The following is a 27,431-nucleotide window of genomic DNA, read 5'->3' as shown; positions in this document are numbered from 1 at the left end:
ACAATGACATTCTTCCCATACACAATGACATTCTTCCTATACACAATGTCCTTACACACAAAAAAAAATTGTGAAAAATGTCAGTCACTGTTTCCAAAACCTCAAAAATAACAACATTCACCACATTTCAGAAGCTGGAACCACATCACTTGTAGTTTATGTACTAAAAAGAACAACAAATCAATTATCAATGTAGTTATTATTAGCAATTATTTAGTAATGTGTCGATAATCAATCAAGCTATGGTAAGCAATTTGTATTTAGAGTGAGAATTTAGAATAATTTATGCAATCAGTAATAGTATATTGTACATTAAAATCAATACAACGGTAAATAAAACACACAAAAAAGCATGTGTTTTACACATTTACACAAGGATGTGATAAACGTTCCCACTGAAACAGCTTTTTTCCACTGATTGCTGCCTCACAGAACTAAATGCGCCCTCTGCTGTCCATCACCATGTACTGTAGATCAAAAGTGTGCCTGTCACTTTAAGAAAATCCTCTGACGGTGACGTCACGTGACGCGATGAACGGTCGCAGCCAATCAGATCATTGTTGTCAACGCGTTGTTGTGGTGGTGTTTGATTTGATTCACAATGGGAAAGCGTTTGACTTTGGAGGACTTTTATTGATCCGAACTCGGTCCAAACTTTTAAAAAAATGTCGTCCTCTGGTCAACTGGACCTTCTGCGGCAGCGTAACAAAGATTTACTGAAGCAGTTGAAGCAGCAGAGCGAGAAACTGGAGCTTTTGCGCGGCTACTTTCAGAGCCGCGACAAGGACGGAGATGGTGAGGCGGAGGCAGAGGCGAGGAGCCGGTCTGAAGAAGAAGAAGAAGAAGTGGTGGTGGTTACCCGGACCGATGGGCACCGCGGTCCCGCCCGAGCCGCGCTCTCCGAACAACCTACCCGGAAGTTCGCAGGTAGTTACGCATTTACACCCAGGCCCGAATTCCTAAGACAAAGACCGTAGACTTCAACAGAAATGTCTACCAGGTCCATGAAGTTCCTATTTTGCATTATTTTGAAACGTAAAGCTGTAAAATATACCTCACGGGCTTGTAGCTAGGATAGCCGTCCTAGCTAAAGTACTAGCGAGCTACCTGATTGTTAGTTTTTAAACTGAAATTAAATGAATCCATCCATAAATTATTCGATTGGGAAAAATCACAACAAATCATCTCAATTTCAGCTTCTCAAATTGTTAAAGTAAGGTACGTGTGCATATTTGTATGTGTTTATTTATGTGTGTTTAAACGTACACAGTTTGTTTACTTAACTCCAACACAGTTGTTTCCCTGCTTCTCATACTTATTGCAAATGCACTGTATATAGAGCTGAAACGATTAATCGATGAATCGATTATTAATCGATTACTAAATTAATCGCCAACTATTTTGATAATCGATAATCGGTTTGAAGCTTTTTTCATGATTAAAACATTGTTTTAGCTTCTTAAATGTGAATATTTTCTTGTTTTTTTTGCTCCACATAACAAAGACATCATTAAAACTGAATCATTTTGGTTTGTGGACAAAACAAGACATTCGAGAACATCGTCATTTCCAGCTTAGACAAACACTGAACAACGTTTTTTAGCATTTTCTGACATTTTATGGACCAAACGATACATCGATTAATCGAGAAAATAATCGACAGATTAATCGATTACGAAAATAATGGTTAGTTGCAGCTCTAACTGTATATATAAAAATATTTTATATACTGTATAACCTGTTATTGTGTAGTACTAATTATAATAAGCCCAAACAACCTACTTCAATTATTTATCCACTTTTATTTCTGAACCATTCTATAACTTTGTTAAACAAAATGATTTATTTGAACTGTTTTTTAACCACATTTAGCCTGTAAAGCCAGTTTGTGGACAAAACAAAATATTTAAGGGCGTTCTAATGTTGTGGTTTGAGAAACACACACAGGCATTTTACATAATTTTATGCATTGAGAAATGGATCTAAAGATTCAAATATGAGGAGGATAGAGGATATATATGTATATAATATATCCTCTGTGTGTGACATGAAAACAGGCGCTGTGTGCAGCGTTTCTACACCACCTGTGACCTCCAAACGTGGAGGAACTGCTCAACACACGGATCACTCATCATCAGACAGTGATGGACGTCTTGGAGTCCAGGAAACGAGTCCACATGGGCTCAAGTCCTGTTTAGTGAACAACAACAAAGAGCAGGTAAGCTGAGGACACAGGACTTTACCTGGGCCTGAAACAATTATTAACCGATTACTAAATTAATCATCGACGCGTTTTTATTTAAGAATGGCAAGAATTTAAGACTCTCTTCAATATTTGTATCTGTAGAGAGAGGTGCGACGTCGAGTCACATTTCAGTCTCACGACCGCGAGGCACCTGCACCTGAACGTGAAGCACCTGCAACTGACAGGCGTCATTTGCAGCCCTTACTTGGATACGACTGGATAGCAGGTGCTCCTCCTCAATGTCTCTCTGTGTTATACATCTCTTTCAAATGCATCCATCTTCTTACAGATGAGGTGTGTTGTTTCCTTGGTTTTTTTTTTCTCTCTAAGGAGTTCTGGATTCTGAGGACACCGTTACCCAGTGCTCTGACGAGTTCTTCAACGACCTGCATGTTTTCCGATCACTCCATAAAGACGAATGTGTCCACAGTTCAACAGCGGAGTGAGTTTTTTTTTCTCATTTGATTGCACGTTGTGATTAATTCAAGTTGACTTCTGATTGATCGATGATGGCCTAAATAAATCACTATTAATTAGCGCACTTGATAGATTTTCAGAGGAGATCCAATCAGGGCTGGGCTTGCTAGCAGACAAGGATGATCCACAAGCTGATGCAGACACTCATAAATGTAAGTGATTTAGTGGGGTGATTTATTTGGATATTTTCCCAGTATTGTATTTTTGTTTTTGTGCCAGCAGAAGTAAACTGTGTCTCTTGTCCAGGTACGTTCTCGTACAGGATTAACAGCAGACTGTTCCCGGCGCCGCTTCACTCTCGGGAGTGCTGTCCTGTGTGCAAAAAGCACAAGTCGTCCCATCCTCACACTACAGCCGAGCCAGCTCTAATCAGGTTAGTGTGATGTGTACTTAAACTGCTTTTATAACGCCGCAGTGTACAGTACATGCTTGGTGCCATCAGGAAACAATGCTACACCTTTGCCCTGATCCAGTGTTTTTAACAAATGAATTCTTTCAATGTATTTAAATCTAAATTAAGGGCATAAAAGAGAGATATTGTATATTATTAGCATCATTGTAGAACATATAGTAAACATATGAATCACTGATGATGGCAAATCATTTCCTTTGACTCTAATTAAATAAATAAAAGAAATAAATAAATTTTGTCTTTTTTCTTCTTCAATTTAAAGGATCAGCCTCCCCCGCTCTGCTGTTTTGCCACCATACAAGTACAAATCACACCGGCGATGCAGCTTTGACCCCACTGATAGTGTGGGGTTACCATCGGTGAGTACTTTTTAAAAACCCACTGCATGATGAATGTTCTTAGGAACCGTTGTTTACTTTTATATATTTTAGCAATGTGCCGCAGGTTTCTTTTATGGTTCCACATCGTTAACTTCCATCGCTACAAATATTCTCTTTAATGTGATTTTTTAGGAACAACTTGAAATACATTTTTCACTATTTGGCAAAAAATATTCCCAAAGACTCACTGTGACTTCACAGAGAACTCAATATCTTCTTTAAATTTAGCAAATGTGATCCACTTGAATTAAAGGCGCCATATCTAAGAATGTGGCCAAAAACTGTTGCTACACTAAAATTCAAAGTACGTCCACAATTCCGAGAGCACGGACCGAACAGTTCAAAACAGAACTCGAGGGTTCAAAACATAAGAAATGTCCATCCCCTTCGAGCTATGATGCTAACTTGGTTAGCTAAGCTTAACTTACAGTACCTGTCTAGGAGAAGAGAAGCCAATTCTGCATCTGTTCGTGCATCTTTGCAGCAAACTTTAAATAGGCGTTTTTGACATTCATACCGAGGTCTTTTAGGTTTCCTTTTCTCCGCCATTGTCGCTCAGACGTAACCGGCAACCCGTGGTTGCTCGGCAGCTGAGACTCTACTGACTGCAATGATCGGTAGACGGCGGTAGGTGGCGCCACATGCCAAAACATGATTTGCTGTCTGCAAAAGGTTTATTTTTTTTATGTGAATATTTTTTCTGTACTGTTGTTGTTGGTGAGTTCAGTTTGTTATATGAACATTATTCCTGAGTCTGTGACATATAAGGATTATTTTTTAAATTACATAATGCACCTTTAACAATTAACATTTCTTTGTCTAATTGGATAAAATAATGATGATATTTCCGATCCATGTACTCAAGGGTCATAATCCTTCCTTAAACACTTTTTCTTGTGACTTCACATTATTAAATACCTTCATTGTTTTCCAGCACTGTCTCTCGGGTTGGTCACACACAGCTCAGAGCACCATGCCGCCTCCGAGCAGCCTCGATATGCGAAGCAGTCTAAACACAAAGAGCTCGGCGCAGGCGTTGTACAAGGACCTAGAGGTGAGGCGCTGTAATGTGTCGATGTCAAAATGGTGTAAAATTGGAGCAAATATTTCCAATCATGATTGTTTTGTTTTATTTTATTCTATTTTCCAGGATGCGTCCGTGCCTCAAACGCCCGCCGACCACACGGCGAATGTGTCAAGGTTAGCGCGGCACAAGTTCAGACACTTCTCTCCAAAAAGACAAAAACTAGGAAGCACGTCTTACCAAATGTGCTGACGAGCCACGTCTATTTTTAAAGCGACCAATTTCACACCCACAAGATGATCAACTTATATATAGAAGTGTTTAACAGACCGTTGCTCAATTGAATACGTATTTTCAAACTCGCATTGGTCCCATGAGAAAATCCAGCTTACATGACAGAAGCTTTCTTGTTGACAGGAGTTTTAGTTCTTCATTTTGAATCATTTCTGAACGGATTCACTTCAGCATGTGACAAACAGAAACCAGAGGGCCGTGATATTACACCACAGGAAAATCATCACATGTAGAATGATTTCGTAAATTGGTGAAGTTTAAGTTGCCCATGGGTAAATGTTTACAACATTAAGGAAACAGTTTGGATAATCTCTGTTGCCTAGAGACACAGGTTAGCGTTTCCCTGTCCCACTGAATGCCTCGGCCACCAGGTTCACACACACTTCTGTTTTTAACTTCCTCACTGTGATGCCATAAAACACTGTAGAGACAAAGGCTGCATGTATTCTACAGATGTTGCATTTCACAGGAAATTGACACATGTTGAGGTCCCACCTATGACAACTGTTTCCACTTTTTGTCTTGTAGGGCGATTAATAATGTCCTAAATGTCATGGGGTATGCTCAGTGTGATTACAATTATTGGAACTGTTTGCAAATAAAAATGACGACGGTGACGCCACAGCATATCGGTGCTCTGTTTTTTTTTTTTTATTATTATTCTTGCACTGAGAAAGTTGCATTTAATATTTTGGTTAATATATATTCTTTTCTATTGTTCATATTCAAATAATTGTCCAGTCAGTTGTTAAAGGAATACTTCACCGATTTGCATTTAGCTTTGTTTTACTACAATATGGCTAGTCTTTTTGAAAACATGCTTCCCAACCTCAGTTTCCCAAGAGTTGAGAAATACACTACCATTCAAAAGTTTGAGGTCACTTAGAAATGTCTTTATTTTTGAAGGAAAAACTCATTTTTTTCAATGAATATAACATTAAATGAATCAGAAATACACTCTATACATTGTTAATGTGGTAAACTAAGACTATTCTAGCTGCAAACGTCTGGTTTTTTAATGGAATATGTACATAGGTGTATAGAGGCCCATTTCCAGTGTTCTAATGGTACATTGTGTTTGCTAACCGCGTTAGAAGGTTATTGGATGGTTAGAAAACCCTTAGCACAGCTGAAAACAGTTTTGCTGGTTCTTTGACGAAAGGGCAAAATTAATAAAAGTGTGAGTTTTAATGGAAAAGTTTTGAACGGTACTGTATCTTCATTCTTTTTTGGGTATATGCCACCAGTGACACTTGTTTCGAGGCTTGAGACTGCAACACTAATTCTGCACTTTTTAGACCCACCTCTAGGGGGACGGGACCTCGTTCCCAGAATGTAAACATTGTCCGCTATCTTTGCTAACAGTTATGCTAACAGGACCAAGTGTCACTGGTGGGCACGTGACAAAGAAGATGTTTTTCAACTCAGGGGAAACTGAGGTTGGGAAGGATCATTTTTTTCAAAAATGCTAACCCTATACTAGTAATATAAAGTATTCCTTTAAATATCTTTACTAATATGTACGATTTGCCCAAGATCAATGTACACTCTGAGAAATAAGGGTTCCAAAAGGGTCCTTCTACAAGGGCTGAGGTTCTACCTGGAACCATTTGCTTCTGAAAGGGTTTTTCAAGGGTTCTTGGTAACACTAATGGTTCCAGTAAGAACCATTTTGATCCAGAGAACCCTTTAAAACCCCTTTCCCGAATAGAGGGTTTTAAAAGGGTTCTTGGTGGAACCCTCCAAAAGGGTTCCAGGTGGAACCTTATATGGAGCCAAAAAGGGTTCTCCTATGAGGACAAGCCGTATAACCTTATATGGTTCAACTTAGCACTTTTATTTCTAAGAGTGTAGTTACTGCCATCACCTCCTCATCAAAGTGAGGTTTTAACGCAATTACACTTCTACAGCACAGCAAAAAAGTAAAAAATAAACTGGTTGAATGGTAAAAGTTATTAAATGTATAAGGTATACAGATGACATGGCTCTCACTGCTCCTCTTCAGAGACATGCTGAGGATGTAGGAGGGGAAACTTCAGAATGAAATGTCAGCAACTCTCGCAGGAACCAAAGCAGAGTGAAGCAAACAAGCTCTCGCAACCGGGCACAAGAGTGCGTTTGTTACTGTAGCGTCGACGTTAGAGGGAAGTGTCTTGACAGTAAAGCGGCTGTGGTTGAAAACTGCTCCTGTGCCTTTTCTCAGTAACACTTCAAACAAACGCTGCCAACCGACAGTCACAGCGGGGACCTCAGCCTGAGGTTAACGTACTGTAATGTCATTTCTGTTATTAGGTAACTTTAAAAATCTACAATAGCTAAACATTAGCTATCATAGTGGAACAGTTAGTGGTATCACTGCATCTGTTTTTTTTTTGTGTGTGTCCACTTCCTGTTTTGGTGCCGCGTTATCCATCATTCCAAATAGTCACAGTGCACATTTTCCTGCAATTAATGCAAAAATTAATGCAGGGGAGTCAAGGGCTACATCAGCATAATGGTAACCCTCAAAGGGCCAGATGTAACTGTCATACAGAATAAATGGAACCAAATATAATGTAAAATAAAGGTAACTACTCCATAACACATTGCTAAATAACTTTCTGTATTTATTACTTATTCAATTTCACTCGTCGCATGATGCATATACGACGATACGCTGCGATCTAGTGGCGGGATGCCGTCACTTTGCGGGTGACGCAATCGCCATGAATTGTGCGAAATGTAGTTTATGGCCAACGCACACGCCTTAAAGCAGCATAGACCTATTTTAACACAGATTTTTAAGACAAATGAATCACTCGCGGGCCACATAAAATGACGTGGCGGGCCACATCTGGGCCCCCGGGCCTTGAGTTTGACACACGTGCTTTAAGGTAAACACCAATAAAAAAGCAAAGGAAAAATATTTCTCCGCATTTTTTATTATTTTCTTATGAATTGTATTTATTTACTTATGATAACAATAACGACAATCACTATTTATTTTTTACTTTTTTTTTAAATTAGACCCTACATTATTTCAGATACAGGCCTCTACCAAACGGTTGAGACGTCTGTTCATAATAAACCTGGTTTGCATAATTCATAAAGTACAACATTCAGAACACGTGACATTAATTTAGTGTTAGTGAGTTCAGTTTGATGCATTTTTTAGTGAGATATAGTGACTTAAAGTGTTACCTTAAAGGGTTAAGTATGTTTTTTGACTTGTTTCTATTTTACAGTCAACCCTTTTTGCTCAACACTGAATACCATAGGATCTATTTGATTTATGAAGCTCCCTATTAAGACTTATTTAGCAGTAGGACATTGATAATCATATTATAGATCCAACTGGTGCTATTCGTGGAATGGCAAGTAACAATGTGGGGAGAAATAAAGCAAGTAATAAACTTTATAATCCCCATTTTATGGATCTTATATTGTGACAAAGGTAAATCCATCGCTTTGTCATCCTGTATATATTCACAGTTCATCATTTACTTCTCAGCCATCTACCACCAACAATCAGTTATTGACACAGTTGTTTAAACTTTCTCTAACCTCATAATGCTTATTCACATCAGACTCGGTAGGAGGTATACAGGGCCCGCCTGCTCATTTCCTTCCTACAAACACTTGACTCAGGTCAAGGAAATGGCTTCTGCTCGCTCACTGTCGGCCCGCCTTAAAAAAAAAAGAGAAAAGAAATGAGCAGCGCGGCACACGCACACGCACACGCACACCCTGGGTAGCTGTATCCTCTCCAGTCAATTATTTCCTTTAAACGAAGCCATGAAGAACATAGTCGTACTCATGGCTCTGCTGAGTGTCCGGACGAGAAAGGTAGGCTCTTTATTTTTTTTTTATTTCTTTTAGTCGGTCCGTCCTTATTAGGTCGGCTGTACACTTGTGTAGAAGTCTGAATTGTTACTGTAAAGTGTTTCCTCGGGATTGTGAAGTTTATTATTCTAGTTTAGTTTCTAGAATGTGAATGCATTTATATTTTTTTTTTTCAAACGTGTCATTATTGAGTCTAAAGCTTTTCTCAGCAGCTTTAAGACATTCCTGACATTCCCTGTCTGTATTAGTATCAGTGTGTGTGTGTGTGTGTGTGTGTGTGTGGCAGAGCGTTTACAGTTCAGTTGAGAGTCACACTGCAGGGATTTGATGCACAGTCATGGTTTTGTGGGGGAACTTTCTGAATGTTTTTTTGCTCCTGTTGTCTGCACATCCAGTGCACTTTCAGAGTGAATGTTTTATAGTTTAATAGCCAGTTGTGAAATGATGCAGCAGTTACTCCTCGATTGCATTTTCACTATTACTGTGTATTCTTACTGTAAATGTGTTTTTGTTGTTGTTGTTGTTGTTGTGGTTGTTGCTGTTGTCTGTCAGTCTGCACTAGTTTTTTAGAACGCACTTCTAGGTGAGCTGTCAAGTCTTCGCTTCCGGCGTTATCGGTGGTCACACCGGCACAGTGGAAGCACTGTAGAAAGGGCTTCTGGGTTACCGCCTCCACTTCCTGTAATACGAGAAATACACTGCCGCTGTCAGCATTTTCTTGCTTTTGCTTGTCATTGGCGCTAAATGGGGGATGGGGGGGTGGGGGGGGGGGCGGTATATCTGCGGTGAGACAGTTTTGAAGAAGGTGTGTGAACGGCGACGGTCGTGAACCTGAGAACATTCATGAGAATATTCTGTAAAGAGCTGCAAGGACGCAGGTGTGCACTGTCCAGGGCTTAGACATATCAGAGGGGCCCTCAGGTAGTGGGGGGGGGGGGTCTTGCAGAACAGTGGCTGTTTGTTTGACCGCCGTCTAGTGAATTAGTCAGGTATGCCCAGAAACACTTACAGTCATATTGGATGTTTTATCTGCTAACTCTAAAAGTGCTAAGTTGAACCATATAAGGTTCTTCGGCTTGTCCTCAAAGGAGAACCCTTTTTGGCTCCAGGTAGAACCTTTTTATCAAGGTTCCACCTGGAACCCCTTTGGAGGGTTCCACCAAGAACCCTTTTAAAACCCTTTATTCAGGGGAAAGGGATTTCAAAGGGTTCAAAATGGTTCTCACTGGAACCATTAGTGTTACCAAGAACCCTTTCTTTGGGAAAGAGTTTTTCAGAAGCAAATGGTTCCAGGTAGAACCTCAGCCCTTGTAGAAGGACCCTTTTGGAACCCTTATTTGTAAGAGTACCATTCTTTTTAAGTGTTTTCAATTAAAAGTCACACTTTTATTCATCAAAAGAGTTGCAAAATGAATAGAAAATATAGTCAAGACATTGACAAGATTAGAAATAATGTTTTTTATTCCAAATAATCATTTTGCCCTTTTTGTCAAAGAACCAGCAAAACTGTTTTCAGCTGTGCTAACATCATTGCACAAGGGTTTTCAAGGGTTTTCTAATCATCCAATAGTCTTCTAACGCCATTAGCAAACACAATGTTACATTAGAACACTGGAAATGGGCCTCTATGTACATTTGTGCAGCTAGAATACTCGTTTACCACATTAACAATATATAGAATGTATTTCTGATTCAGTTAATGTTATGTTGATTGAAAAAAAAGTGATGAAAGTGACCCCAAAACTTTTCAATGGTACTGTACAGACATGACATTGTGTACATTTCAAAATGACTCAACCCAAGTAGTTAAATGTGTGTGTGTGTGTGTCAGTGGGTTATGGGAAAGGACTTTCTATGTTGATCTAACGAGTAATAAAAGTACCACTCTCTGTCTGTAGGTGTGCTCTCAGCCCTATGAGGCGGCCTCGGACGGAAAATGTCGCAACCCGGCGAGAGAGTACAGAGTCGATGACTCCAACCTGTGCTGCAAGAAATGCCCCCCCGGTAAGCACCGTCGCGCAATGCCACATAAACACAGCGAGGACCACAATTGTCACAAGTTTCATTTTCTCTCACAGTCGCGCGCCGCACTGAACTGAAAGACCAGAGCGATCAAAAATGAAAGTAATTCGTGGTCACGGGTATTGAAACAGTGTTGCTGTAGACAGAAGCTGTGAAACAACATTGGGCGTCTGTCCTTGACACCGAGACAACAAACAATACGTGAAGAAGGTTAAATGACTGTGTGCACTCTTGATTGTATAGGTCAAAATATTATACATACACACTACCGTTCAAAAGTTTGGGCTCACTTAGAAATGTCCTAATTTTTGAAGGAAAAGCACTTTTTTTTTTCAATGAATATAACATTAAATGAATCAGAAATACACTCTATACATTGCTAATGAGGTAAAGGTGTATAGAGGCCCATTTCCAGTGTTCTTATGGTACATTGTGTTTGCTAATCGCGTTAGAAGGCTATTGGACGAACCTCGAAAACCCTTGTGCGATGATGTTGAACACAGCTGAACAGTTTTGCTGCTTCTTTAAATCATTATTTCTCATCGTGTCAATGTCTCGACTATATTTTATATTCATTACGCAACTCTTTTGATGAATAAAAGTGCGACTTTTAACAGAAAACGCACACAAAAAAATCGCATAGGTGACCCCAACACTTTTGAACGGGGAGTGCATAAGTTTCACATTTCATGTAAAAGTGATTTAGATTAAATGAACGGTCGTGATTTATGTGACATATCAAGCACAAGCTGGGGTAATGTGTGGTGCAGCAGCAGCAGCAGCAGGAACACAGACACATTAATCAACGTTAGTGTAGTGTGGTTATGTGGATTTTCAGTTGGAGCTGTCCAACCACGCCCGCCCTTCCTTCAGTGGCTTATGAAACCTAAAAGATAAATGGATAAGATAATTCAATTTCACAGTGGCTGTTTACCTGAATACATTTGAGCTGCATAACGTGTATCTCACAGCTCTCAAGTAGCCACATTTAAAAAAAAAAAAAAAAGATGCTTTAAATTAATAATAGCAGCATTATTGTGCACCAAAAATGCTACTGTAAGTCACCGATATTAAGTATATACCTTCATTTTTGCTTTGCACTGTGATGAACAACACTGTTATAGGCAGTGGGGGGGGGGGTGAAACAGACTAAATGGTGCTGTGGAGTACAATAAAAAATGGAATGGAAATGTTCGTGAACTGAGGCTGTTTTGAGATCAGGGACGAAAAAAAAAAAGACTTAACATTTTTTTTTATTTTTCCAGGACAGCATCTGATACAGGAGTGCTCTCCAAACACAGACAGTGTGTGCAAAGCGTGTGAACAAGGCCAGTACATGGAGAGCTGGAACTACGCTCGCAACTGCTTCTCCTGCGTCAAGTGCAAAACAAGTGAGTCGCTGCATTATAGACGCGCATTTACGCGTCGTGTGTGAATGTCCTAACGCACGTCTGTCTGTCTGTCTGTCTGTCTGTCTGTCTGTCTGTCTGTCTGTCTGTCTGTCTGTCTGTGTCGTCCGTAACCAGAGAAAGGTCTGGAGTATGTCCAGAACTGCTCCTCTACCACCAGGTCCGGTTGTGTCTGCCAGTCTGGCATGTTTTGCATTATGGGATTCGATGACCCACACTGCACAGCGTGTCAAAGGTACAGCCCATGCAGTGCTGGTTATGGAGCGTCTGTGTCAGGTAACAGTACCAGCTTTCGTGTGTATGCGTTTTGCTATGCAGTGCATGTTATTTTAAGGACGAAACGTTGAAAACGATACCCCTTTTTTTTTGCGTCCCATACCCATATCACAAACTGGAGTATCGATACCGATATCGATGCCGAGTGTCACACATATCGTTGAAATGAACGGCCCAAACATGACTCGGCTAAAATGATTTTGCTTATTTTTATTTTTTTTTTAAAATGTACAGTCTGTGCAGAATGAAGCATGTGATTTGTAGGATTTTTGGATTTTGGATTCAATATCGGACCGATACAGATACCGATACTGATCGATTCTCGTCCCTACTTCATATGGTGAGGGTCGTGTTCTGTTCACATCCTGTATAAAAGCATATCATGTTTTTAGTAATCCAATTAACACCAAATCCTCAAAATGTCCAATGTCTTTTTTTTTCCCCTTATTTTAACCATAAAAGACCAGAGAATGTCCTGTAACTAAGTGCTTTTGGCACATTGTACACGAACAAGAGATTTTGCGCGTTAAATTTGAAATCTGAACAGTATAAAGCATATTTACAATCCCATTTTTTCAGTTTCTTTGTCTTTCAATGTGCAAAAACAGGCGAAAAAAAAATGGAAACTATGTCCAGGCGTTCTGTAGATGATGATTCTTCGGCTTTCTGAAACGGCGCGAGTGTAATTAGTAAAAAAAACACAGCATGTTGGCTTTGGCGTGCAACTTCTCGGGCTTTCAGAAAGCGTTGGGATTTTTCCGATGGCACAAAACAGCGCATAATTACAGCAATGAAAACACTTTTCACTCGGTTTTAAAGGGTTAAAGGTGCCATATGTAAGAATGTGGCCAAAAACGGTTACTACATTCAAATTCAAAATACCGAGGTCTTTTAGGGTTTCGTTTTCTGACGTAACTGGCAACCCGTGGTTGCTCGGTAGCTGAGAATCTACTGACTGCAATGATTGGTAGACGGCGGTAGGTTGCGCCACATGACGCCAAAACATGATTTCAAAACATAAACATGATTTGCGGTCTGCAAAATATTTTTTTTAATGCAAATATTTTGGCTGTACTGTTGTTGTTTGTGATTTCAGTTTGTTATATGAACATTATTCCTGAGTCTCTGTGACATATTAGGAAGATTTTATGGCCAGTTGTTCGAGTGTGTATCATAAAGTATATATATATGAAATGTGATGTGATCATATGTTATTTATGTATTATTATGTACAGTCTGAGAAAAGAATGAGATGTGATATTTGATGGCGAAATGCTATTTGTTGTGTTGTTCCCAGGGACGGCAAATTCAGACGTGAAGTGTAAACGCTGCCCTGATGGAACGTTCTCCGACACGCTCTCCTACACCGACCCCTGTCGGCCGCACGCAAAGTGGGTGAAGTCGAGGTCGCACGTTGATGCTGCATATCACGCCGTGAGAAGCTCCAACCGTTGACCCCGTTTCTTTTGTTGTGTTTCCCCAGGTGTTACGGGATGGCTGCGGTACGAAACGGCAGCGCTACCTCAGACGCGGTGTGCGGAAACACGGCGGTGACGGTGGCGGCGGCGGCGGTGGCCGTTACGTCGACGCTGCAAACGGCAGGTTATCATCGCGTCGAGACTGTGTTCTCCACTGCGAGTACAATAAAGAGCAAAGTCTTAACTCTGGCAGAGTCCACACTGTCTGCCTGGACATCTGTTTCAGAGGAAGTGTTCAACCAGACAGTGAAAAGTCTCCCACCGTCCACAGAGTCTGGCATTAACTTGGGTATGGTGATTAAAAAATCCCTTATTTTTTTTAGATATGTTATCCTGAGGAAAAAGAGAGTATTTACACATTTCTCTTGTGTTTAGTTGCAGTGATCGCTGGGATCGTCGGATTCATAGTGCTTTTCATCGCTGTCGTCCTGGTGTTGCTCTGTAAGCCAGTCTGGAAGAAAGGTAACGATATACCCTGTAAAACAGGGGCGTCAAAAATCATTTTCACTGAGGGCCACATCAGCATAACGGTTAAGGCCACATTATGCTTCTCCGACTGCGTAATGCGTTATCCGTCTGCGTCACCACGTAGACCACTCGAGCCTTTATACTTCTGCGTCGTGGTGACGGATAGGCGCTGCAATTTCCCGCCCGATCAGTAGGGGTCGCTGCGCAAGGTTGTTGTGCTTTTGGCTACAGTGAGCAATGGCGTCCGAGGGAGAAAGACTGTTGTTGTTGAAACAGCGGCCGTTTCTCACTTTTCTGTGTCCCGGAACGCAGTTTTAAGAGAATTTGAGGCGAGGAATTGGCCATTTAGAGTCTAAACATGTGCTGTGTGTGTTAAGATATGACGTATTTATAGTTTGGCAGCGGCGTTATCGGCGGGGATCAGCTCCGCCCTCTGTGGACGCTCGCTGCTCACTGTGAGCCGGCAAAGAGCAGCTTAGCTCGGCCTGTCCTGAGGACCAATCGCAGCTCTTGCCGTCTCCGTTGTCCCTTGACGGAGTGACGGACACTTAAAAAATATTCCGTGCAGCCGGAGACGACGCAGAGACTCTACAACGGGTTCTGCGTCGACGCAGAGGACTCTGCGTAGCCTACGCAGAGCACTTTACGCAGGAGTATAAATTGGGCTTTACCCTCAAAGGGCCAGATGTAACTGTCATACAGAATAAAAGTAACTAAATGCATATACAACGATACACTGCAATCTAGTGGCGGTGCCGTCACATTCATTTGCGGGTAACACAATCGCCGTGCATTGTTGGGAAACGTAGTTTATGGTCAACGCACACGCCTTAAAGCAGCATAGACCTATTTTAACACAGATTTTTAAGACCAATTAATCACTTGCGGGCCACATAAAATGACGTGGCGGGCCACATCTGGGCCCCGGGCCTTGAGTTTGACACGTGCTGTAAAAAGGCAGCATTTATAAATCATTTATTTTGAAAGATTGTATCTTTTACATTGCATTTATCTTCGGTGACAACTTGGAATACACCTTTATTTATAAGTGTGTTGATCTGGAAATGTGTTTGCGTCACATTTTCGTGACCTTACTCAATGTTTCCTCTGCTTTCTCGTTGCCCAGATGTCGCACGATTTCGTCATAAATTGGATGCAAACGGAAACTGTGAGAGCGACGATAAAGTAAGTGTTTCGTGTGACTGAATTCACTGTTTGTATTATTTTATAATGTTCTGTTCATTATACAGTACAAACACACACAAACTAGTGCAATTTAACGCAAAAAATGCTTTGTTGACACTGTCAGATATGTTTAAAGAGCATCACGTGATCAGTGTTGAGGCTGCAGTCAAGGATAGTTTCATGTTGAACTAGAATTTTGAGTTGGCACAAAAACAAAATAATATTATTTGATGGAACTTTTAAAAAAAAACTTGAGATCTTTTGTCGGGCTGTAAACTCAGAAATTGATTGCATCAAGTTGCCTTGAAATTTTGAGCTTTTTTTTTTTACAGTGTACTGGGAAGTATTTCTAATTTTTGCCTTTTATATTCACATATAGTGAATGAGCATATATAATACATAGAGCTGAAACAATTAATCGATTATTAATTCATTACTAAATTATTTGTCAACTATTTTGATAATCGATTAATCTGATTAATCGTTTGAAGCTTTTTTTTAGCTTCTTAAATGTGAATATTTTATTTCGTTCTGAATCTTTTTGGATCAACAATTTTTTTTAACGTTTTCTGACATTTTATGGACCAAAAGATTCATCGTTTAATCCTCTATAGGTGAAGTACACTCTTAGAAATAAAAGTGCTAAGTAGAACCGTATAAGGTTCTCCGGCTTTCCCTCATAGGAAAACCCGTTTTGGTTCCAGGTAAAACCTTTTATAAAGGATCCACCTGGAACCCTTTTGGAGGGTTCCACCAAGAACCCTTTTAAACCCCTTTATCCAGGAAAGGGGTTTTAAATGGTTCTCTGGATTAAAATGGTTCTTACTGGAACCATTAGTGTTACCAAGAACCCTTGCAAAACAAATGGTTCCAGGTAAAACCTCAGCCCTTGTAGAAGGACCCTTTGGAACCCTTATTTCTAAGAGTGTACACTCAATGTAATAAAAGTGCTAAGTAGAACCATAAGGTTTTTCGGCTTGTCCTCATAGGAGACCCTTTTTTGGTTCCAGGTAGAACCTTTTATAAAGGCTCCACCTGGAACCTTTAGTGTTACCAAGAACCCTTTTAAAACTATTTATTCGGGGAAAGGGGTTTTAAAGGGTTCTCTGGATCAAAATGGTTCTTACTGGAACCATTAGTGTTACCAAGAACCCTTGCAAAACAAATGGTTCCAGGTAAAACCTCAGCCCTTGTAGAAGGACCCTTTGGAACCCTTATTTCTAAGAGTGTAGAGTTCAGGACAGCAGTGGTAGATACACTGTTATGGATCCCACTAGGCAGCAATTATGTACCACAATTGTGGCCATTAAAAAAATAAATAAACACAAACTGATCTCCACTTTTATTCCTACAGCAGATCAGCCAGGATTATTTGGGGGAAACTCGGCTGACTTCATTCACCGTGGAACAACAGTGTCTGCTGGAGAAAGTGGGAACCTGCGGCGACTACAATCACTCTGTGGAAACTTTTACGCGAACAAACGACTGCAGCAGCCAGGAGGAGATCGGCCCTTTGCAATCCACCGCAGCCTTTGACAATTCACACTGTGCTCTGTCCAGGCCCTTGACTTTAATATCCAACACAGAGTCCGTCTCACCTCAGGCCAGTGTCCCCTCTCAGTCCCTGCCTCCGTCCTCGTCTCAGTCGTCCTCTCAGCCCACAAGCCCACAGATCATCAGCCCGGTGACCACCAGTCCTCAGGTCAACGTCAACATCACTTTCCACATAGGGAACGGCTCGTGCGGCACGCCTGCCGTCGTACCCGCAAAGTCGACGGAACCGGACTGCGTTGACCTCCCCTTTGGAGAGGAGGAGGAGTCCTTCAGCATCCCACAGCAAGAGGACGGCAAACAGGCGTTAATGTCGGTGCAGGACAGTACAGTGTGTGAAGAGTCGCCTGCGTGAAAGTGGCATTTGGGTGTCGGTAGGTTGGAGTGTTTATATCAGAACAAGACACTGTGTATATGTATATATGTATATATTGAATATTGTAAATCACTGTGTAAATATTGCTTCTTCATTAGTGCGAGTACAAATAGTTTTAAAGATGTCACTGTTGCAGTCAATATTTTCTACGTTTTTGAGGGGTGTTTTATGAGGTGTGGTGGCACAAACATACAGAATAATCTGTTACAGATCTCTTACATTACAATCTAAAAAGTGCATGTGTATTGGTATCAAAATGCAGTTACTATCAAAACTATTAATTGCTATCATTTTAAATTACAACTGTTTTTTTGGGGGTTTTTTCAAACACTAATGATGCATTGCTGAATTTGAAGCAATTTCATGTGGACGGTCTTCGTTGTTAACTAATCCCTCATGTTGTGATGTATGATGTAAGATTTTTATTATTGGATTTTTTTATAATTCTGTTCACAAGACTATCCAAGTACAAATCACCTGCAATTGCCAGCAAAAATGTATTATATAACTATTTGAAATGTAGTGGATAAGAGATTAAATGCCATAAATAATGTATTCATTATGGTAAAGCGGTTAACGTAAATGTATTATTATTTATTGTACACTTAATGTATGTAAAGAACAATAATGTATTGGTAAATAGACACCTACCATGTCATACACCCGTCTCAGGTGTGTTTTCTGCGGGCGCTGCTGCCATCTGCTGGTTAAAAGTGGACACAACCTCCATCTCGTTGTTCTCATAAATAAATACACATTTAAGTGAACAATGACGGTCCATTTTAAAGACACTTCCTGTCTGTATTTTAACAATAGTTTTTCAAACGGGGGGTAAGTTGCAGTTGTCGTTTATTTCATTTTCGTTCGTTCGTTCGATGAAATCAAGGCGGCTAAGCTAAGTAGCAGCAGCAGCGGGGCAAACGAGGAAGTCTGTACCACTCTTTTCTTAGGCGGGTACGAGAGTAGTGTTTTTTTTTTTTTTTTAACGCTATGTATTCAACTGTCAAATATCTAAAATTCACTACTGACTCTTACTTTAAATATACACGTGTATATTTAACACGCGACGTTAATGTTTTAATGACTATGTTTGATAATCACACACCCCCATACAGTCCAGCGCCGTTGGTTCGGTCTGTTGCCGCTGTGTGTTGCTCGCCTTCCTGATAAAGGCTTTGCATTGGAGACGCCGATGGTGCTGCGGGCAGTGTGGTGAGTCCATGCTCTGTTTTGTTTGTCCACTTTTATCAAATTCTTCGCTCGCGAAGTGTCATACTAATATAGCCGAACCTTTCATATACGTCCACAGAACCCAGCTTTTCAACAGGCAGGTTGTTAAGTTAGTGTTTTACCCGCTTTGTTTGTATGTATATGTTGTGTTGTGTGTATGCCCTCTCTTGTCCCCCCCCGCTATGGGTTGAAGGTGTTGTGGTCCTGGGTTCTGTTATGTTTACAAATCCAGGTCGCAGCAGTCAAGGCTGCACTCCAGCCAGTTTCTAGGCATAATGTGAGCGCTGTATGTGGGGCAGAGTAGTTTCGTGGAACACCGCTACCAAACCTTTAACAGTGGGGGCATTTAAAGGGAAGCTTGTTATTAACGCCGGTGGAGGGAGGAAAGACAGGAGCAGGGAGATAATAGCGCTGCAGGTGTTTGTTTCCCTGTTGGCCTGTGGGTTGGTGCATTCAGTCAAACTGTGGCAAACCTTTCACTTCATACACAGACTGAGGGGGGGCAAGGCAAACAGGGTTGGTATTGTTGTTTAAATTGTTTTTTTTTTTAAATCTATTTTACAGTCAATGTCAATGTTATTAGTTTGTGGTGGTGGTTGTTGCATGTGCATGCTCTGATATGATAATATAGTAGTCCTTTTGTTTGTCACTTATTTTAATTGTGGATTAATCTGTTTCTCAATTTTGTCAGCATAGTGTAGGGCTGAAACAATTGCTCGATTAATCATTTTTAAGGTGTTTTTTTTTTAGGTGATTTAGTTTGAAGGTGCATTATGTAATAAATCTAAAGCAACTGGCCATAAAATCCTCCTTATATGTCACAGAGACTCAGGAATAATGTTCATATAACAAACTGAACCCACCTATTTGCATTAAAAAAATATTTTGCAGACCGCTAATCATGTTTATGTTTTGAAATCATGTTTTGGCATGTAGCGCCACCTACCGCCGTCTACTAATCATTGCAGTCAGTAGAGTCTCAGCTGCCGAGCAACCACGGGTTGCCAGTTGCTTCAGAAAAGGAAACCTAAAAGACCTCAGTATTTTTGCTCAATCAGGTCAACTTTCTGAAAAAGCTAAATATTTGTTTTTAACGTTTTTGTTTACATATAATAGTCATATAATGCAAAATTCTTTTATATTTCTTGCAATAAACAAATTCTGAAGATTTTGCATGTGCAACCTTATGACTAATTGTTTTTTTATATATATATTACAAGTGAACGAAATGGCTTCGACGAGAAGATCTTGCAAAAAAAAAAGCCTGATGTATGAATGTAATCAACTTAGTCAGAAGATCGGAATTTTCAAAATCAAATTAGCATAAAAACCTGACCTGATTGAGAAAAACAGATTAGTTTTTTTGATTCAGTGGTGCAAAATGGTCCTAATTCAGTTTAAAAGTCATAGACAATTTACAAAAAAAAAATGTGTAACCCAGTGTAATCGATTCATCTGTGGTGAGTGTTTTTCAAGGAATTTACGCAAGTTTTCGGATTTTTCAGCTTCTTAAATGTGAATATTTTCTGGTTTCCTTTGCTCCATATAACACAAAAAATCATTAAAACTGAATATTTGTTGGGTTTTTATTCAATATAACAAGATGAAAATAATCGTGAGCTCCATACCGTTAAATAACATCACAAATCCTGGTGATTTACAGCTCGAAACGCAGAAATATTCAATAAGATTTTTGTATCTCTATATAAGCCTGGTTTAACTCTTTAGAGTTTCGCCATTTAATGTTAATATGATTTTTAACTGTTTTAAACAACCGGCTGAGTTCTTCAATGACATTTCCATTAATACCATCAGAAAATGTCAGCGTGGCTTTGAATGAACTCGTGTACTAGTTAGTAGCTCATGTTTGTCCTTGTTACTGTGTGGGATTTGCAAAAATCCAGATCTCATTGTAGGAAACTGAGTGGCCTTGTTTGGAGGTCTTCACTCTCTGAATGCTTTCTCTATTTGTTCAATAAATGTTCTATTGATTAGAGCTCTACTTTCAGTACAGGTGACAGTACACTATGACATTATGTGTGAATAGGGTTCACATTTAATATTAATGTGTAACCAAAACATGCTTTTGTGATTAAATATAATGGAGTAATATTGTTATTTATCATCTTTCAACAGATCAAATAAAACTGAACTACCAGGATTTCTGAAGCTCTTGTTCGATGACTCATACAAGGCAGTGAAGCCCTCAAGTGAAGATTAAAGAAAGTACACTCGTTAAGCTCCAGAGCGTTGTCCTCGTAGATGCCGCTCGGTCTCCGCTTTTGCAAATGGCTTGCTGTCTGAAGGACGAGCTCCTCTGTTCCATCTGCCTCAGCATCTACCAGGACCCCGTCAGCTTTGGCTGCGAGCACTACTTCTGCAGGAAGTGCATCACCGAGCACTGGAGCCGGCAGGAGCCTCACGGAACGCGCGACTGCCCCGAGTGCCGGAGGACCTTTGCCGACCCTCTGCTCACCCCGAGTCTAAAGTTGTCCAACATCGTCGAGCGCTACTCGGCCTTCCCGCTCGACGCCATCCTCAACGCTCAAAGGAGCTGCTATCCGTGCAAGGACCACGAGAAGGTCAAGCTCTTCTGCCTCACCGACAAAAGCCTGGTGTGCTTCTTCTGCGACGAGCCGGCGCTGCATGAGCAGCACCAAGTGACCACTATCGACGAGGCGTACGAGGAGATACAGGTCAGTAGCGCGTAGCGCGTAGCGCGTAGACATCGAGACCGAGGCTGACATCTTCATAAAACTCACTTTCAAGCATTAGCGTTTGTTCATAGTTTGGAAGCAGCCCACAGTCGATTCAGTCTGTTTTACTGCCAGGGAGCAGCTCCACTGGAACAGTTTGAGTATTCTCGTAAAAATTCTGCGTGAGCACAGTAAAACAACCCAGACCTGGAGAACATGGCAACTTTTGCAGACACAGAATGGGAGATGGATTATATATTTTTTTCATTTGAACGATGCAACATTTGCTGCATGTAAAGCGCTCTCCCCACACCTCTATACTTTCAGTCGGTTAGGTTTAGACTTAAAGTGGTTTGTCTCATTGAATTAGTCTTGAAATGAAATGCCAAATGTCTGAAATCCCTTATTGGTCCTTAAAATCTTTGTGTCAGTCGCATCGATTAAATGCCCTTCTATTTTCGGCTTATATGTGTTTACACTGAATCACATTTTCTACACGAACAAGGCCGCTCCAGGGTTTTTTTCTCATCCTCTCATTGTCTGGATTAATTCCATTCCCACAGAACCAAAATCCAATATAATATTGAAAGAAAGCTCCTTATCCTCTTCCTTCATTACACCGCTGTGCAATGAGAATACATTTCTAGCCTAGTGTTACAGACCTGGTGTTTGTTTCAGGTCTGTTTTATGAGAAAGCACAAGCATTTGATTTTTTTGAGTTTTCTTGACACGCAGCATGGTGAGATCTCTGATGGGAAACAGAACAGAAGAGAAAAGAAGCTACCCCCTCACAGCAGTTTGACCGCCCCACACTGCGTCAGTGTTAGCGCCCTCGTCCTTCGACTGTTCATTACACTGACCTCCTGTTAAAAGTGTGACTTTGACAATTGCAAGCTCACCCTGTGCTCGCTGCTCTGACGGAGCAGGATTATATGCAAACTGCAGCTCGTTTATGAAGTCTGTCCAATAGAGAAGGAGGGAGACAAAGCATTAAATACGTGACGGTCATCTCAAGATTTAATGTTATCCGAATTAATATACCTTCAGTATTAATTTCTCCCCCCCAGTGAAGTTGTCATTAGTTGTAATTAGTCTTATGGTTCTGCATCCATCCATCCATCCATTATGTACCGCTTTATCCTCCACCGGAGGGTCGCGGGGGGTGCTGTGCCCATCTCAGCTGACATAGAGCGATAGGCTGGGTACGCCGTGGACAGTTCGCCATTATGGTTCTGTATATTTTAGGTCATATTGCTCAAATCTCACATGATTAATCTTATTGAGTCTGCCTCAGCTTGCAAAATCAGAAAAAAAATTGTATTTATTACCAATAATCTTAAATTCAAACTTAAGTTAATTCCTATATGCAGCCACTATAACAGTTTTTACAGAATATGATAGCTATGCTACTTCCTTGTCGGAGTAAAACTTATTGAGGTACTTGTAGAAAGATCATAAAGAATAAACTACACATGCAGTTAATTAAATCCGTAGATTACACATAATAATATAAGGTCGTTGTGAATAGAGCGGCACTATTCTTCTACGTTCTGCATTAAATCTAAATATCAACGATGCTCTCATTAACCTTCAATCAGACTGTGTGGTAAAAGCCTGAGAAAGGTCGAAACTGTGTAATCTTGGAGCAGGAGTAATTAGATCCTAGACAAGATGTTTTTTTTCTTGGACACCAGCTTGTAGCTCTCTTCAAGACGCTGCTCCGGTATTTTGTATTCTGGCAGGAACTGTGAGGTTTCCCCACATGTCCGATACTGAAAAGAGCGTAATGGTACAACGAGGCCCCATCAGAAGCAACCGTGTCTCATGATGAGCTTGGCATACTCGCCCTTTTTAGATCAGCACATTTCAGCACGTTTGTTATGCAACATCTTGTCCTTAACCAGACGAGCACTAATGTCAGCAGGTTATTTTTCTGTCATGTTTGTTAGCGATTGCAAAGGACGCTTATTTAGGAGTGTGTCAACGAGTGAACATTAGTTTCCTTATCATTTCCCCCCTTACCCTTCCAGAGAGCAGATAGGAAAAAAAAAAGGCTGTGTGTCAGATCAGAACAAATCTGTGCAGGCAGCAACTTCACTCTTGGCACCGAAATCACTTTTAGCATGAGGCCCCGCGACGCTTAACTGAAGTGCCAAAACAACATGATGATGATGTCTTTAAGTGGTGCAGCACTCCAACAACAGCTCCAGTGCTGTGAATGTCTGGACCAGAGAGGCACATGATTTGCCAACTTGGTGGCCTCTTTTGAACTGAACCTCCAGAGTTTCTGCAGGGTGGGAAAGTTGGTAAATGAGGGGGGGATAAGCATTTTTAGCAGAGTAGAGTGCGAGCCAGAGCTTATCCTCTTTGTATTGGACTCTTTCACACTTGGACTCTTTCACAGTGTGTAACGTTTAGTCGGGTTAATTGGCGGAAGTACGGTTGTATAAGTGACTTATCATTTTAAAATAAAATTCTATAGTTTTAGCCTTTTAGAATAAGCCTTAAATATTAACTTCAGGGAAGGCTCATGCTTAAATTAAGTCTTTCTACAGTCGCTCAGATCAACAAACTAGCATGGACATGTTCTGCGCTTTAAAGCTTTGGCTTTAAAAGCAAGTGAATGGCTGTATCTGTATATATGGGAACCAAAGTAGTGCTCTGTGCTCTTTGTTTGTTGCAACTTGCAGTCCATTACCATTAGATGTCACACACACCCATCACCCCATCTCCCACTAGTGGAGCAGGACGTTCCCCGGCTTTCTCCACAAAGCACAACACTTATAATAAAAGCTACAAGGACGACACATCCAGTTAATGAATCCAGTCAAAATATGTACAGTAAATGTTCAGATTTAGACCAGCCATTAGACCATTGTTGCAGCAGAGCTCGGCATTCAAAGCCTTAGATTTGACTTGATTTCCACTACTTTTAGACCTGGCCCCACAGCTTATATTGTATAGGCTGCTGCTGGTGCGTTTGGCTGGGCGATGTCCGCTGATGAGTGCAGCTTTCGGTTGCTCTGTGGCAGTCTGTAATCTCCTTACTCCTGGCATGTCGCTCCACTGACCTCGGGCCATAAGTCTTGCCGCTGCGCTGAGAGCTTTACCTCCTACTGATGTTTATCATTTTTTTTCCTCCTGTAGAAGCTCCTGCAGCCAAATCTGGAAAGCAACAAAAACGCGTCAACATCCAACCCATCGCAGGGTGATGCAAACACATCTGGCACAACAGTCACTCCTAATTGCTTGCTTCCCTGCTATTCAGGGAGTGACTAATATGTTCTTCTTAGGAGGGGTTTGCATTTAAACCCAACTCGCGAGGGAAGAAAGCCTTTTTAATACAACATTGTACAGACAATCAGTCCTAGAATGGCACCGTTTTTCATTTTAATCCTGTTGTGAAGACGTCAAATTCATTAAACGAAAATGAAATGGAAAAGAGGGCTCACAGGGTTCTCATCTGTCGAGCCTCATTCCTTCACCCTGTAAAGGTACATGCTTTATACTCTGGGAAATATAGACTTTTATGTTGGGCAACATAGATTAATGGTGATTAGACTTCACTTCCGTCAGTCAGGCTACACTTGGAAGTCTGCCGGATCACTGTAACACTGATTTGAGATCGACAGACCACTGGGACCTGAAGTTGTCCGTTGGCTCCTGCAGAGGACAACGTGGAAGCTACAGCAGCCACTGTGCTTTAATTGTGATGATGGAGGCTGTTCATTGGGCTGTGTGCAACCAAAGTGCTGCAGGGCTATGCACACGCACTTCCTACTGTCTCTGTCCTCGGGGCATCTTTGCATTCAAGCTTGACAGCGGTGCAAGACCAGATAAGAAATAAAGGAGTATAAGAACGCAGCTCCTGGCTATTCCTGCATAATTGGGAACTTAACTTTTTTTTTTTTTTTGCTTGGACTGTAGAAGCTGTAAATGGAGTGAGGAAAAGAGAATAGCAACAGGCAGCGGTAGAGTTCACTAAAAGCCACGCAGCTGAATAATTAAATGGTTACTTTGGCATTGAGTCTCTCCCACACAGACCTGTCACTCAAAGCGTCCAGATGGGCAAGAGTGTTACTCTACATTAAATTCTTTCCAAAACCTAGTTTTTATCCGACCGCGGGATTAATCAAGACACGTATTAGCATTTTTTTTTTCTCATTTACCGTCCTATAAGTCTGTGCGCTGTTGTTCAAAATGGAATGAAAATGGCAATCTTTTGAAGTGATTGTGAAACATGGCTTGTCTTTCGCTCTACAATTGTCAGAGCCCAGCAGAGAGAGCTGCCGTCTCCAGGCAGGGCCGTACTGCAGCAGTAATGAGTCAGGCAATTTCAAGGGCACCCACGATAACCCCCCCCTCCCCCCCCCCCCCCCCCCGTTCTGCTTTCCTGTCCTCAATTTATTTTACTTTCACGTCTGTGTTGTTTGCTCTATCAGAAGTCCTTTTTAATAAACTTCTTTTTGAGGAAGCTAGCTCCCAGCTCTTCACACTCGTTCCCACCTAGCGTCCACTCACCCCAAACAAAATGTGGCAGTCGGTTAGGCTGGTGTGGCAGAGAGGTGGCATTCATGTGGAAAAGGAGCTACGGGGGGGAAAAGACAGAAGTGTCGTGTTCCATTAGAGTAGAGCTGGCATCATTTTTAACCTCATCCAGAAAGAGGTGGTAGCTAACTCACAAGTGCACTTTTTTTTTACTGATATCACTAATTAATTCTTGGAGCTTGGGAATGTTTCCTTCAGCCCATGCTGTTGGTAAATTAGCAGATAAGCAGCATTGATTGTACGAGGAAGAGCGACTGCTGCTGCTGCTGTTGTTGTTGTCTCCATCGCACACAACACTTTGTCTTGTTTAGATGATTGCGTTGGCTTAAGTGAAGAGACACAGATGTCTGTGCATCTGCCGTGCATTAGAAATGCACGTGCATGTACGTACTGTAAGCTTTCTGCACAGATTATTTGGATTTTCAATTTGCCATATGTCTTTGAGCAGGAATAGCTCATTTTATAATACTACCACCACTACTACTACTGCTACTAATAATAATAATAATGCCGTAAAAAGTCCTATTTTGAAAGGCACCAATAGTCCGTGTTGCCCTAAGAGAGTCGGGGGGGATCGGCGGAGCAGAAGGCCCGTTTCCCCCACTGTGTGGGTTTAAGTCCTGTGGAGGAGGAGAAGGTAGGTGTTTGAAGAGCGGCGATATCGTGCTGAGGTGTGTGTGTGTGTGTGTGTGTGGGCTGAGGAGCTCTGTGAGGTATAATGGATGCAGTGGAATGTGGGGAGCCGACGTAGTGAGTAAGTGGAGGATGGGGGTGACTGAGGATGCACTGGAGCTTTTGAATGAGATGTGTGTTGCAGTAGTCCAGAGGGTAAGAGTTGGACAGAGTTTGTAGATGTTTTCTTACAGAGGTTTTTGTTGATGTGATGCTCAAAGGTTAGGTGAGGAGATGAGAGGAGAATGTCCTGAACTACAGTTCTATAACTATATACTGTACAGTTAATGTGATCTTAAATTTTTAGGTCCGTCATCAACATCACTGGGGGGTTGGTGATGCATACTCATCACATGCGGTAACCCTATCTGACCATATTATTTACAGTATGGTGGAGCTGCAACTAGCCATTATTTTCTCGATTTAATCAGTCGGAAAATGTTAAAAACGTCGATCGGTGTTTGTCAAACCTGGAAATGACGATGTTCTTGAATGTCTTGTTTTGTCCACAAACCAAAATGATTCACTTTTAATGATGGAGCAATGAAACAAAGAAAATATTCATAATTGTCAGAAGCTAAAGCAATCAGAAATCTTGTTTTAATCATGAAAAAAGCTTCAAACCGACATTATGGAGTAGGGGTGGGGGGAAAAAATCGATTCACATAGGAATCGCGATTCTAATCGTCCACAATTCTGAATCAATTCATAAAAGTAATTACAGTAAGTAAGTTTTTATTTGTTTTGAATGAATAAATGTTAACTTTTGTCTTAAGTTTGCCTTTGTGTGATCACAGTATCACGTTATCTTATACAAACTGCATTGTTTTGATGACATAATTTGCCTTAACACACTATGCATTGTA

The 27,431-nt window shown here is 41.0% G+C and overlaps 3 protein-coding genes across 3 annotated transcripts in view; all 3 read left to right on the top strand.

The window, feature by feature from the left end:
- Window positions 1-665: 665 nt before the first annotated feature.
- miip (migration and invasion inhibitory protein) lies at window positions 666-4,790 on the top strand (the record flags this gene model as incomplete). Its single annotated transcript, XM_083892595.1, has 8 exons — window positions 666-927; window positions 2,058-2,218; window positions 2,348-2,471; window positions 2,576-2,674; window positions 2,969-3,101; window positions 3,403-3,493; window positions 4,449-4,568; window positions 4,665-4,790. The coding sequence occupies 8 exons, from the start codon at window positions 666-668 to the stop codon at window positions 4,788-4,790; spliced, it is 1,116 nt and encodes a 371-aa protein (XP_083748721.1).
- Window positions 4,791-8,606: 3,816 nt separating this feature from the next.
- tnfrsf1b (tumor necrosis factor receptor superfamily, member 1B) lies at window positions 8,607-17,398 on the top strand (the record flags this gene model as incomplete). Its single annotated transcript, XM_083892594.1, has 9 exons — window positions 8,607-8,657; window positions 10,553-10,658; window positions 11,942-12,067; window positions 12,203-12,361; window positions 13,659-13,752; window positions 13,845-14,128; window positions 14,215-14,301; window positions 15,434-15,492; window positions 16,847-17,398. 9 exons carry the CDS (start codon window positions 8,607-8,609, stop codon window positions 17,396-17,398), a joined length of 1,518 nt encoding a protein of 505 aa, XP_083748720.1.
- A 3,539-nt stretch (window positions 17,399-20,937) lies between these two features.
- trim62.1 (tripartite motif containing 62, tandem duplicate 1) overlaps window positions 20,938-27,431 on the top strand; it is a gene marked incomplete at both ends in the record, with an annotated part of 28,313 nt that continues 21,819 nt past the window's right edge. Inside the window, one exon of the mRNA XM_083892250.1 lies at window positions 20,938-21,345. Within this exon, the coding sequence (XP_083748376.1) occupies window positions 20,938-21,345 (408 nt within the window). The remainder of the gene's footprint in view (window positions 21,346-27,431) is intronic.

This window comes from Microchirus variegatus, assembly GCF_963457635.1.
Source record: "Microchirus variegatus genome assembly, chromosome: 7".
NCBI classification, from domain to species: domain Eukaryota; kingdom Metazoa; phylum Chordata; class Actinopteri; order Pleuronectiformes; family Soleidae; genus Microchirus; species Microchirus variegatus.
This window is presented reverse-complemented; position numbering and strand designations above follow the sequence as displayed.